The 12,710-nt window shown below is 40.6% G+C and overlaps 2 protein-coding genes across 5 annotated transcripts; both read right to left on the bottom strand.

Moving 5' to 3' along the window:
* Nucleotides 1-1,300: 1,300 nt before the first annotated feature.
* On the bottom strand, nt 1,301-6,545 carry LOC115406416 (obg-like ATPase 1). Its single transcript, XM_030116441.1, has 11 exons — nt 6,433-6,545; nt 6,037-6,134; nt 5,584-5,727; nt 5,379-5,506; nt 4,180-4,355; nt 4,005-4,085; nt 3,727-3,824; nt 3,491-3,631; nt 3,176-3,272; nt 2,557-2,679; nt 1,301-2,437 (listed from the first exon to the last, which is right to left on the bottom strand). Exons 2-11 carry the CDS (start codon nt 6,132-6,134, stop codon nt 2,336-2,338), a joined length of 1,188 nt encoding a protein of 395 aa, XP_029972301.1. The 5' UTR covers nt 6,433-6,545; the 3' UTR covers nt 1,301-2,335.
* An 893-nt stretch (nt 6,546-7,438) lies between these two features.
* On the bottom strand, nt 7,439-11,244 carry LOC115406417 (transformer-2 protein homolog alpha-like). 4 transcript variants are annotated; one of them, XM_030116442.1, is made up of 8 exons: nt 11,062-11,244; nt 9,646-9,773; nt 9,395-9,554; nt 9,108-9,296; nt 8,787-8,902; nt 8,592-8,696; nt 8,365-8,435; nt 7,439-7,957 (listed from the first exon to the last, which is right to left on the bottom strand). In XM_030116442.1, exons 1-8 carry the CDS (start codon nt 11,092-11,094, stop codon nt 7,947-7,949), a joined length of 813 nt encoding a protein of 270 aa, XP_029972302.1. In that variant the 5' UTR covers nt 11,095-11,244; the 3' UTR covers nt 7,439-7,946. The 4 variants fall into 4 exon arrangements, with proteins under 4 accessions (XP_029972302.1, XP_029972304.1, XP_029972303.1 ...); XM_030116444.1 differs by having other exon boundaries at nt 10,135-11,239; XM_030116443.1 differs by having other exon boundaries at nt 9,646-10,393; nt 11,062-11,239.
* Between the last annotated feature and the right edge of the window lie 1,466 nt (nt 11,245-12,710).

Genomic DNA, 12,710 nt, shown 5'->3' with positions numbered 1-12,710 from the left:
ACATATCTTGAGTCAATTACTGAAACCTCAGCTCCACGATAGTTGGTACACTTTGTACAAAATGCTCTAAAAACGAAAACATATCGAGGGGGACATCATTTCAACCCAAAACATATTCGAGTAAAACAACTACGATTCCACAGATGCATTTTATCGGAAACGTTTGGTTAAAGCAGTCTAATTACAAATACTTTGCCTAGTCAACCTAACTTGTATGATTTGGAAACTGAAGATGACTTTTTTTTAACAGGTCTCGTCTGCTTTCCTGTTTCACTCTAGTTGATATGTTTACATATGGCCAACCAAAGACTTCAAAAGTTGTGCAACAAGTAGAATAGGGGTGTCAGATATAAGGCCCATGGGCCAAAACTGGCCCACAAGAGGCATGAATCCAGGACACAAGAAAAAAAAAAACACTGAGCAAATTGTAAAGAAAGTTGAGAAATTTCTTAAAGTAGCTGACACAACACTGAAAGTCGAACTGAGATATCCATGATACTGCCATTAAAACTAGCATTAGTTTAACAGTCTTGCTGTTGGGCCGACTTCTTAATAATGTGCATAATGCAGCAGTTATAGATGTTTTTGGAACATTTCATTGTATTTTAAACCGGAGTGTATTGTTTAAAGTAACATTACGATGCAATTACTTTAATTTTCAATAATAATTGCTTGGTTTTGTGAAAATAAAGACATTTTTGACATGTATATTGCAGCACTTTTTTACCAGTCTGGCCCACTCATGGTGAAATTTTGTTATGTGTTTGACATTGGGATTGAGAATGACCAATAAAAATAATACCATGAGAATAAACAAAGAAACTATGATAGAAACACCAACAACCATGAGTAGAAATGACACAGATCTAGAAATGCTGTCTTCTCTAGCCATGAACATAAGAGCATTGGAAATCACACTTCCAATTATTTTCCCACGTTATCAGAATATTGAACAACACATCTATTGTGCCGATTCACATTGTCAGGACACTATGCACTCTCCATCCATCTTCTATGCAGTGGCACTGGAGTCAATCCCAGCTAACTATGGTGATCAGAATAAGCCCTGGACAGGTCTCCAGTCCATAACAGGGAAAGCAGAGACAGAAAACACCCAGCATGTTATTATGGCTGATCTCCAGACAAGGTTTTTTTTTTCTTTTGCTGTATGTCTGCTGGTGTAAATTGTTCCAAATATAAAGTTTTGCCACTATAAAGCAGTTTATGTTCAACATTTTACTATCTTAATGTTATGATTTGCATGTGAAATGAGGAAATTTCAGAAACACACAAAGAAAAGTTCCGGCTTGTTTCCTTTTATTGAAACATGCATATTGTGAAAGTTGATCTTTACATTTTGGGTCCCTTCAGGTTAAAACAGCTTAATCCACAATGTGAGAACTTCTTAGACAAGTCGATGATGTGACATTGTTGTGGAGGCAGTGAAGGAAGGTCAAACAGAGTATTCTGAAGATGTGCAATCTTGATTACACAGTCATTACAGAGTGGAGTTCTTAATGTGAAGAGTCTGAACTGTCTGTTATACCAGCTCAAACCTTTTGCATCACTGTTCATGTGTCTGATGAGGCTCTATCAGGGAAGGTTGTTTGGTTCTTTCTAAAATAATATCCCTGACACTCAGCATAATACAGTCCAGCTCCCATCTGATAGCTTTCACTCTCTATGAAGCAAAACAATCAAGTCTTAGAACACCAGTATTTTAGCATTTGTCCAGTTGATACCAGCTCACATCACTATAAGCTTGAATAATGGGAAACAATACTTGAGTTTTACAGTAAATTTCACCTGCTGCAGCGCTCAGGTTACAACAGGTGGTTTACAGATCCATCGGTACCTGCTTTATGCTGATTAAGATCTTCATCAACGATGAACTTGATAAATGTCAGATCAAGACAGAAATTCAGAAATCACTCAGGAATAAATATAACTGTCCAACTCAGAAACTGCCAAGGAAAACTCTTTAAAATGAAAGATTTGTGGTGTAAATGGTTAAAAAAGGCCACACATGTTAAAACACAATCATAGCATCATGAGAAAAGAACTGCATACGTTTCCATTCTGTTCTATTTCCATCACTTAACTCGTTCTTCCTTGACAGTAGAAATGCTAAAACATGGTGAACTAAAAAGAAAAAAAAAAGATTCCTTTTGAAGATCTGCCAACATCATGAAATTCAAATTATTTCAGTAATAAAGAAAAGTCATGGCTATGAGTTGATGTTTTGTATTCAAAAGGATGAAAACCATCACACGGTGCAACACTGGAGGGAACAACTGAACTGTACTCTGAGTGAACCGCCTGGAGACTGTGGCCTCTATTTCTTTTTGGGTGCGTTGGGTGTGTTGAATTTGAAAAAGATAATGTCTCCGTCCTCCACAATGTAGTTTCGGCCCTGTTGCCTGTATTTCCCCGCAGCCTGGAAAAGAAAAGGAGGAAAACAAACTGGTGAACTTTTGCTCATTCACCAGAACACGAAGCACTGGAGCCGCATATTTAGCGGAGCGCTCCTTTAAAGCATTCACTGCACACACCAACCTTGACGGCGTTTTCGCTGCCCTCCTCTTTGAAGTCGCTGTACTTCATCACCTCGGCCATGATGAAGCCTTTCTCGAAGTCGGTGTGAATCTTCCCTGCAGCTTGGGGAGCCTTGGTACCTTTCTGTTGGAGGACAACAAAACAGCCCGAACAATATCGGCACAATCCCACCATCAATGTCTCAACAGTCACTTCAACACAGGAGCTCAGAGAAACACAAAACCTTCTAAAAAAAAAAAGAAAAGCCTTGCAGTAAAAAGCAGTACTAAAAATCTGGCTCTTTTCACACCGATCCAGCCGCCTGTTCATTTGTAAGCCGAGTTGGCTGGTGAGTGGGCCGGTTTGAGATTCCTTCATCTGTACATCAGACTGTCAATTATTTGCAAAATGGGTGCAATAATTAAAAGGGAAATCGTCTGCAGCATGGACTTGAAAATCCAAATATAACTGATACAGGTATCATAATACACAATATTTACACTGCATGTTTATCTGGGGAGCAGCTGTCTTGATTTCAGGCTGCTCTGTAATCGAGCCTCCTGGATTAGAGAAAATGCAGTAACTGAAAAGAGAGGATGAATTTGAGTTAAATATTTTCAACAGGTACGCAAACGCTCACCCTGATGGTCCACGCTCGCACTTCGTCTGGTCCCGCTGTGAAGAAATACTCCAGCTGCAGCGCCGCGTAGCCGGTCTTTATCAGTTTGGTCAGAGAGCTGCAGCAGAAACACGCAGAATTAGCAGGGTTGATGCAGGTTTCTGCCGAAACACCAGAATTTAAAAATTACTTTTTAAAAGCTCAAATTTATTTAAAAATTTAGATTAAATTTCAAAATCAGCATTTGCCGCTTTCATTTTCGTAGAATTAACCACCTGAAAAATGTTAATTTATCTCTCTGTGTCACTTTGAAAATAAATCTTTCATGCGTCCGACCTCTGTGTTTTCTGTTCTTCGCAGAATTTATTCCTCTCTTCTTCGTCCATGTACATCAGCTGGGACTCCACGGCTCCACTTATAGGAATGACCACAGCACCGGGGTCATGAGCGTCAACCCACTCCTTGATTTTCGCCAACCTGAGACAAAAAACAAAACGCGGCTGGATGAGCCGTTCTGAGTAACAACAGGACATGAAGGAGCTTGGTGTGGAGATAGGAGGACGCAAACGCACCACTTGTTCTTTTTTCTGATGTAGTCTTTCACCGATAGATTAACCAGATAGATCATGGGCTTGGATGTCAGAAACAAGTATTTGTTCAGCACCTCGATCTGTGGAGGGAATACAGTTTAACATTACATTTTAGACTTATTCATGTGTGTTCTATCACTGTTGACAGGATTTGAGTACGTCTAATAACCAAAAATCCTAAAAAGTTTCTATCTTGAAAGCAAACTAAGAGAGCCCTGTTCCCAAACGAGTCACCGAGATTTCTGCAGTGCTCTCATTACCTCTTTGTCATTCCAGTCGTGGTAAAATCGGACGTGCTTCTTCTCCTCGACCACCCAGCTCTTGATCTTCAGCATGATGTCCTGAGGAAAATCAATCAAACAGATCAAATTCTCCCACCTCCTCCAGCAGGCGTCAAACAGGACGACACAGAACAAGTGGGAAACTCATAATTACATATTCTGGTTTGAGTTTCTTGTCCCCTCCCCTCACGGCGGTTTTCTCCAGCTTGTCAATAATGGGAGCGATCATCTCCTCGTCTTTAAGCCGGAGCTCCTCGTGAATGATCTCGATGTCCCTCACTGGGTCCACGTTGCCCTCGACGTGGATGATGTCCTCATCATCAAACGCACCTTCAAAAAAAAAAACAAGAATTAGCAGTCTAGTATTAACAAAAATGCACACAGCAGAAAATGACTTCAGTTTTAAATCAGAATGGTTCATAATGATGCTAAACTTGCCATTTTGAGCGCATCAATGAGTGATTGCTCTGTTTCTTTAATATCTGTTAATGCATCTAAAATAAAAAAAGGAATCAAAACAGATGTGTTTCCTCAGTTTAACCGATATAAAGTGAAATATTTTGTCTTTTGTTTTATTCCTCAGATCTTTACCATTAATTAAAAAAATACAAGACATGACAAATATTTGATCCAATTTGATCCAATTCATCAGAAAAATGACTAAAGCTTTATGTTCGTGTATTATTAGCGTACAAATAATTGGAATAACTCAAGCATGGTGTTTGAAAATATTGAGGCAAATCTCTACAATTTGACACAGAATTCTTTTGTTGTTAAACACATCATAATTCAAACGGATTTATCCCATTGAGGCCAAAGGTAACTACAACTATTTTATTCCGTCAAAGTTTAGTCCAGTTTATTTACTTACGATTTTATCCACTACAGGCAAATCAATAAACAGCTAACATAATGTAAACAATGCCAAAGAGCTTGAACTCTTTCATAAAATTCACTGCAGCTTTCCACAAAACCAAGCGGCTTCAGAAAAACTTTTACTGAAGGCCAGCTTTTGATAAAACCTTGAAGATTTTTTTAACAATAATCACCCTACTGATTGAAATTTTAGACACCGGAGCATCGCTATCAAAACAATGGAAGTTCCTCGTAGATGTGAAATTATATATAAGACTGATCAGTTATGAATCACAATGTTTGGGATTATTTACAGACTATACCTTTAAATAAATTAATGAAATATTCTACTTAAAAAAGTGCTCCTGTTTGAGATGTTACAGAACAGCTGATTTCAAAGGCGCTGGTCCTGTCAGTCTCCCCTGGTCTAAAGAAATGACATGAATGAGGTCCTTCAAGTGAGATCGAAGGTGAGCTGCAGTGACTCCAACAACTCACGGGTCATGTGGAAGATGCCGTCACAGGCACTGATGTGGGAAAGGAAGGCATTTCCGAGTCCCTGTCCCGAATGAGCTCCTTTCACCAGACCAGCAATGTCCACAACATTCAGGAAAGCAGGAACTTTACTGGAGGAAAAACAAGACTCTGTGAACAAAGAGTCAATTACAATTTGCAAAAAAAGACACATATTGACGACACTCACCTGGCTGGTTTGTGGTACTGGCAGAGGAAATCGAATCGCTCGTCAGGAACAGGCACCCTGCTCTCGTTTGGGTCGATTGTGCAGAATGGGAAGTTCTCTGCAGCAGCCTGGCTTTTAGTCAGCACATTGAAGAATGTAGATTTGCTGCAAAACAGTGAGCAGTCCAGCAATCAGGCTTGATTCATTCACTTTAGATCCACTAAGTACATACTATAACTTCTACTGGTGTTCTCACAGACTCGTTGAAATTCAATCATGGTGTCTCACTTCCTAGAAACATGTTAGAACTTGATAATAGGGTTAAATTGATTGAATAGGAGTCATACGTGTAAAATGTTTTAAATGTGGCTGTAAAACACATTTGTTTTGGTACTTATACCGCTTAGCTAACCATTGCTTTGAATCTCTGGATCTCCTCTGCAGCAGTGTGAACAGTATTTGGTATTTACTCACCCAACATTGGGCAATCCCACGATTCCAATTTTCAGAGATGTGCCAAATCGTCCAATTAAGGGAGGCGGCTTCGGGGCTTCTGTCTTTTTTGGTGGCATCTGTAACAATCAAATCAAGCCGTTTAAAACTGGAACATCTGTGTCAACCTTTGGCTAAAAGACTGCAGTGGCCCGTGTTTGTGTATTTATCGCCTTTTGTCCCCATCCCAGTGGACAGGCTCTGCTAAAAACGTGACTTGTCTCATTCAAACATGCTAACGTTAGCAGGTGGCTAACTGACACCGCTCTTTCCGACCCGAGGGCTAAAATATCAGTCAACAAACTCTCCTGTCAGCGTTAAAAGCTGCTGAACGGGAGCCCGGAAGCTTCCACGCAGACAGAATGAGCCCTTGGCTACCTTTAGATTTGTTTTGGGGCAGCAGGCTGTGTACTGTCCACTCCTCGGCGAGCTGCTCTCAGCGGCGGCTCCACTGGAAAGACAGGCTGAGAGCAAGGCGGAAGTACAGTGACGACGGGCGTCTCTGATTGGTCGAAGGCAGAGCTGGAAGACACGTCAGAGAAAATAGAACTGAAGACGTAAAAGCGGTAAAATGTTTAGTAAATGTTTATTCTGACTTTCATCATCAATATTTGTCATTTGCGTTTGGATAAGAATTATTTTGTTTTCATTTCATCTTTTGTCACAGGTTCAGACTTACCTTCAAAAGAATAGAATAGAATAGAACCTGGTCCCTCTCAGGTGCAGAATTAAAACAGAAACTATTTATGCAAAGGGTAAATTATCCACAGAGTAATTTACAGATTCACGTGTGGCAGTAGATAGAGGAACTGCTCAGGATGGATCATAAGCTTCTCTAAAAGAAGACCAGCAAAAATGCATCTGCTATAATAATGTAACTTATTTTCAAGATTTCTTTGTCACTTTATCGTTTGTTTCAGGATACTTACTGGTTACCACCGTAGTGACAACTTTTCTTCCTGGGGTCCAGAAAGTCATACATCCCAAGATCCCCTCTAGTGCCCTTACTCATAATATTCATAAACCACATCCAGTACACAATAAAATTACCAATACAAACACATTCACAACCGAAACCAGAACAAAAACAAAAATACTATCTAGCAACAATGGATGCATCACAATTTCTTTATTCACAACTGCTCTCCCACTTTGCAGAGTTGTGGAGATAGACTCGTTCCAATGTGACCAGCTCTACAAAGAACTGAAATGGCATTATACAGTTATCTCTTCGAAGACCAGTAAACAAAGCATTGAGCTCATACTATAATGCAGAACTCAAGTACATGTGCATTGAGATGACAAAAAAGATGTTCATTTTATTTTATTTTAGAAAATGAAATGCAAATACTTGATAAGAGCACAAAACCAATGAAGAAAACGGTGACAGTCAAGGACTCATACTTTATTGCTTTTACACAGCCAACAAAAGTGTACTTTAAACAGGTCAAACTATCAAGACAGAAATATGGCATTTAAAAAGCAAACTAGGACGTCAATATTTCAGAAGACACCCCCCACACGGCAGGTAAATCAAGGGTCTGTCATGAAAACCCTGCTATAAAACACCACTGAGATAAACAAGCCCAGTGTTTGACCTGCCAATGCCAAGCAGACCGCCTTTAGGGTTTGTACACACCTATGACCAAAACTGACAGATTTCATGAAAAAGGACATACAATGTACATCTTATGCAAATCTCCTTCACTATCCATTTATTTCCCACCAATTTACATTTCTGACAGAAGTTTTCCGTGTCCCGTATGGCACTTTTCAGATTTTTTTTTGTTTTGTTTAATGTTTCTTAATTAAATGGAATTCTTCTTACATACTTATGGTCAAAACATGAAGAGAAAAGAATTATCCAAACAATAACACTTTTCTCTTGCTGCTCAGTAGTGACCTGAAAAGAAAAATGACAGGAGAAGAGATTAGATCAGCTGATCTGGTAACAAGATGCAGGTTTTATAAACAATGATATAGTAATCCTTAAAGAACACTTGTTGAATTATTTTCAAATGGATGTTTTTAAGGCTACCATTTAGATATCACAGAAAGCATAAATGAACACAAATAAATATTTTTTTATATAGTGTGAAACAAAATCAGGCAGGAAAATATCTCAGAACTTAAGAGTGAGAAAAATGCCCCAATCCAGTAATGTCATCCTAATGTGTTCTCTTAAATAAATTGTGTGCCCTGAGTTATTAACTTATAATTTCTATTGTATGATAGCCTGCAGAAAAAAAAGGGGTAGGAGCTGATGTAGTCTAAAAAAAGAAGAGGAAAAAACAAAAGGTTCAAACATACGTGGAGAGTAGGACCGTGATCGAGACCGGGAACGGTATCCTCTGCTCGTGTAAGGGGACGGGGATCTGCGCCTGTGCAGAGGAAAGCACACATTTCAATGAAATCATCTCTAATTTATTTCCAAATGCCAAAATTGGAGTTAATAATGGATCAATGCTTGCAAAGTCAAAAAAGGTAATGACTTTGTTGAGTTCTGGGAATAGAAAGCTGCAGGAGAAAGAGCTCACCTGTACGAACGGTACTCGCGGTCATCGTAACGGTCATAGCCACGGTCGTAACTTCTCTCATAGTTCCGGTCGTGGCCCCTGTCATAGCGGCGTGGTCCACCGCCACTAAAACCACACGAAGGCCATGAAAGTTTTTATCAACATCGTAAACACAAAAGAACCAAAACACCCTGTGTTGTAAAAGTTAATGCTTACTATGTGGGTCGTCCCATGTAGATTCCAGGGGTGGGAGTGTGGGCACGCTTGGTGATCGAAAAGTCGACTCTGATCTGGCGTCCATCCAGTTCCATTCCGTTTGCATGCTCTTTCGCCTAAAACACAGTCATGACTCATTTAGTTGTGTAATGACTTTTGCATCTTTTCTTTGAAGATTTCCTAAAATGAGGCTACAACAAAAGCCTCTGCTGTCACCAAAGAACCCAAACATTCATTAGATCAGAGTTCTTTAAAGAAGAGGATTACAAAAATGTTCAATTATTCACATTTAAAAGCATGTGTCTTTCTTCTCAACCTTACCTCTTTGGAGTCCTCAAAGTTTTCAAAGTAGACAAATGCAAAACCCCTCGAACGTCGTGACTGCTGGTCGTACACTATGTTGACGTCAGTGAGCGGGCCGTACTTTGAGAAAACATCCCGCAGGTCCCTCTCCGTGGTGTACAGGCTCAGACCAAACACACCCAGACAGTTGGTGGGATCTGGGTTGACCTGTGGGGTTAACAACAGAAAAAAATATATATAAATTAAGTTCTATCTTTTTAGGAGGTAAACTTTGCTGAAAACAATTAGTAGTGTGTGAATTTTACTCTGTTTCCAATGTGTCGGCGACGATTTGACATGGGGGAGCGGCTATGGCTTCTATGCCGACGGTCATCTGAGTTGCGAGACCGGCTCCTGGAGCGGCGCCTGTGGGAGCGTGAACGGGAACGGGACTCGTGCCTACGCGAGCTTCTGTGAGACCGAGACCTGGAGAGAATATTTTTTAAAAGGTTTTCTTGAGAACAAGAATTTTTTTTAAGTGTTTGTCATCAGATGCATGTTAGAAGTACACTTTTACCTGGATTTGGATCGGGATCGGGATCGGGACTGAGACTGAGACCTGGAACGGCGAGAGCCATCTTGAGAGCGTTCACGTGAGTGCCTGGCGGATTTCACTGAGTCCCGAGAGGAAGCACTCCTCGAGTCCTGAAGAAATCACACACACTGAGGTGAGGAGAGCTTTGGGGTAAACTGTATCTTACAATAAAAATACAGGGCCGGGAGTTGACATCAAACACTGCCAACATGCCCGTTTCGGAAGGTTTTCACCATATTTAAGCATTTAGCAGGATTGAAAATAAACATTTAAAATTTGGCAAATGAGAAAAATAAGATTGGTATTTGAAGTAGAAATTAATTTAGCTGAAATTAACAAACATTGAAGAATGGAGGGATTGACCAGTGAAGCGGCTGATACAAAGAGGGGAAAAAAATGAGCATGCTTTAAGAGAAAGCAACAGAATGAAACAAGGAATAACATAGCAGGCTATTAAGAAATTACTCATACCCTGGTAAACTTCTGATCTTAACTTCACAACTTCATAAAAACCCTTCATTTCTTCTTTCTTCCGTTTGTACTTATGACTTCTTTCTCTTCCTCTTCCCCCATTTACCATCTGCCATTACAACACTAGAAGCTGGAGACAGATCTGGATCGCTTCTTTTCAGCATCCCCCACATTAGCATGCATCAACACCATCAGCTGCAAACAACAACAACTTCACATCTGAAAGGTCTTCCGCCTTTTTCCTTCTTCCAACCTCTGCCTTAACAAAGAACAGACAGGAGTGATAAGGCATGTGGGCTTTTTGAGAAAACCAAGAGGCACAAATAAAAACAACAACAAAGGCAGGAAAAACAACATTTAGCAATCAGCTGCATGTTTTCACGTTAGATTGATAAAATGATATAGAATTAAACATTTGGATGGCTAAGAATGAGCTATTGCATAAGATGGTTAAGTTTATCAGTAGCGACTATCTGCAAGTTCCGTCGAGCAAAGTCCACGATCAGCTAAACTGGTATGTTAGATTAACTGGTGGCTGACTTCCTTTGGCGCTTTTCGTTGCTGTTAATAACACGTGGTGAAATAATAACCACGAGAAATTTCAAAACATTAATGCAAATGTGATTAAAACGCATTCGCCAGGAGAGTTCGCTTTCAAAAATCTGCTGCTTGCGCGTGAAAACAAGGGACGCTAAAGGAAGTCGGCCACCAGTTACCAGAGAAACCTGTTAATCCGCAACGTCTTTACTGTAACCGTGAGCACAATTATGTTCAGTAAGTCTTAATTTCAATTTCAATATATCAGCACGAAAAATATATATACTAACGTCAATAATAGCGGTTCGTTTTAACACATTTCCTATTTCCTACAAAGCAGCTAACTGATAAGCTTCACGCGACATTTTCGGCCTGAAGCTCGGAACTCACCTGCTTCCTAAAATCTCCCTCGTTGTTGCTCATTTCAACTCAGTGAGAGAAACTGTCTTAAAGAAAAATCACTGTGGAGTCCAAAGGAGGTAACAACGGGCTGAACAGCTTTCGCAGCAAACACTTCGGATAAGCGCTAATGCTAAAGAGAGGGAAAAAACGCAGGATGCCAGTAAATCAACTTCCGGTTCAACTGTGCGAGTCGGAAGTGAGACTTCCGGTTCCGCTGTTCACTCAGAGGCGGGACTTCCGGTTAAGCTGCCGCATTTCACTCTACAGCTGTCATTTATTTATTATCAGAAATATTTTGATCGGGAACTCATCCTGAAAAGATAATATACTAATATACGGATGTAACCTGAACATCTGAGTTTCCGAATCAAATCTGTACAATCTAATAAATCAAGACACTCCACGTGAAAATTCTACTAAATCTCAGAACCTTTGAGCGAACGTACTGTTTTAGAAACACGGAAGAGGGTTGTAGAGCTAGACCGCTCACTGCCCCCTGAGAGACGGCAAATAGGAGCTGACTTCCGGTAGTGGCAACCCGCGGATTCAGAGTAGGACGCCAGTACGGTATGTGACTTTGTGTTTCGTGATTTACCAAGGTGCAGTAAACTTCTGTGTTGGAGTCAAGTCACAATGCTTGAAATACGTTGAGAACAGCAGGCCAGGAGACCGTCGACCAGCACTGGCCGGGTTTTTCAGTGACTGCAGCTGAGCAGATTCTCCTCAGGAGAGAGCCCAGTTAGCATGGCTCGCCATTCCCCCTGTGCCTGTCACTCTTGACCTGGTGACGGGTGACAAGGCTATTTTTGTCATCAGAAAATATGTGTAAATGAACTAGAAATCTGTTTGAGGAGGTGAAGAGCACGGCAAGATCGTATCTGGCACTGAAAAGTGCTTAAGTTACTGCGTAGCACTTCTGCTGGCTCCTTCAATGCCACCAGTGCCTTCTCTGGAAACGTGCCGACACTCACCTTGCAATCATCGTGAACCTGTTGATTTTAAGTGTCTCTGTTGTTATGGTTTCAGGTGGATGTGGCTAATATATCACCATGGTGAAGTCGTGTGCTGCTATCTCCTGCACCAATCGATTTGTGCGTGGCTGTAACATTTCCTTTCATAAGTAAGTGGCTCTTTTATTTGGGACATTCAGCCTCAAATTTGGTCTGCTTCTTTGTTTGCAAACAAACTACTTCTGACCTTGGCTTGAGTGCTGCACTCTGCCAGTTTAACTGAATCACTAACTGTGCAGTGTAAGCTGGTGTGATTATCAGCAACAGTCACAGTGCATCATTGTCTATGGATGTATTGTAATATGCCACACATTTCAGGTTCCCCAAGCAGTCCAAGGACACCACACAGAGAGAGGAATGGATAAAGGCCATCAGTAGAAAAGTGGTGGGAACCAAGAGGAGATGGATCCCGGGGGATCATGATTATGTATGCAGCAACCACTTCAGGGAGGAGGACTTCATCCTCTCAAAACATGCTCAACACAAGCTTCTCAGGCCAGGGGCTGTACCATCCCTCAATCTGGGGAAACCAGAGAAAAAGGTAATGTTCCTTAATTGTTAATGGTTGCTCATTATTTTAATTTAGTGATTTTCTTTTCTTGTCACTTTGTGTGGCTATGAAAATGA

This window comes from Salarias fasciatus, chromosome 19 (assembly GCF_902148845.1).
Source record: "Salarias fasciatus chromosome 19, fSalaFa1.1, whole genome shotgun sequence".
NCBI classification, from domain to species: Eukaryota; Metazoa; Chordata; class Actinopteri; order Blenniiformes; family Blenniidae; genus Salarias; species Salarias fasciatus.
The sequence above is the reverse complement of the archived record's forward strand: the minus strand, read 5'-3'. Positions and strand labels throughout refer to the sequence as shown.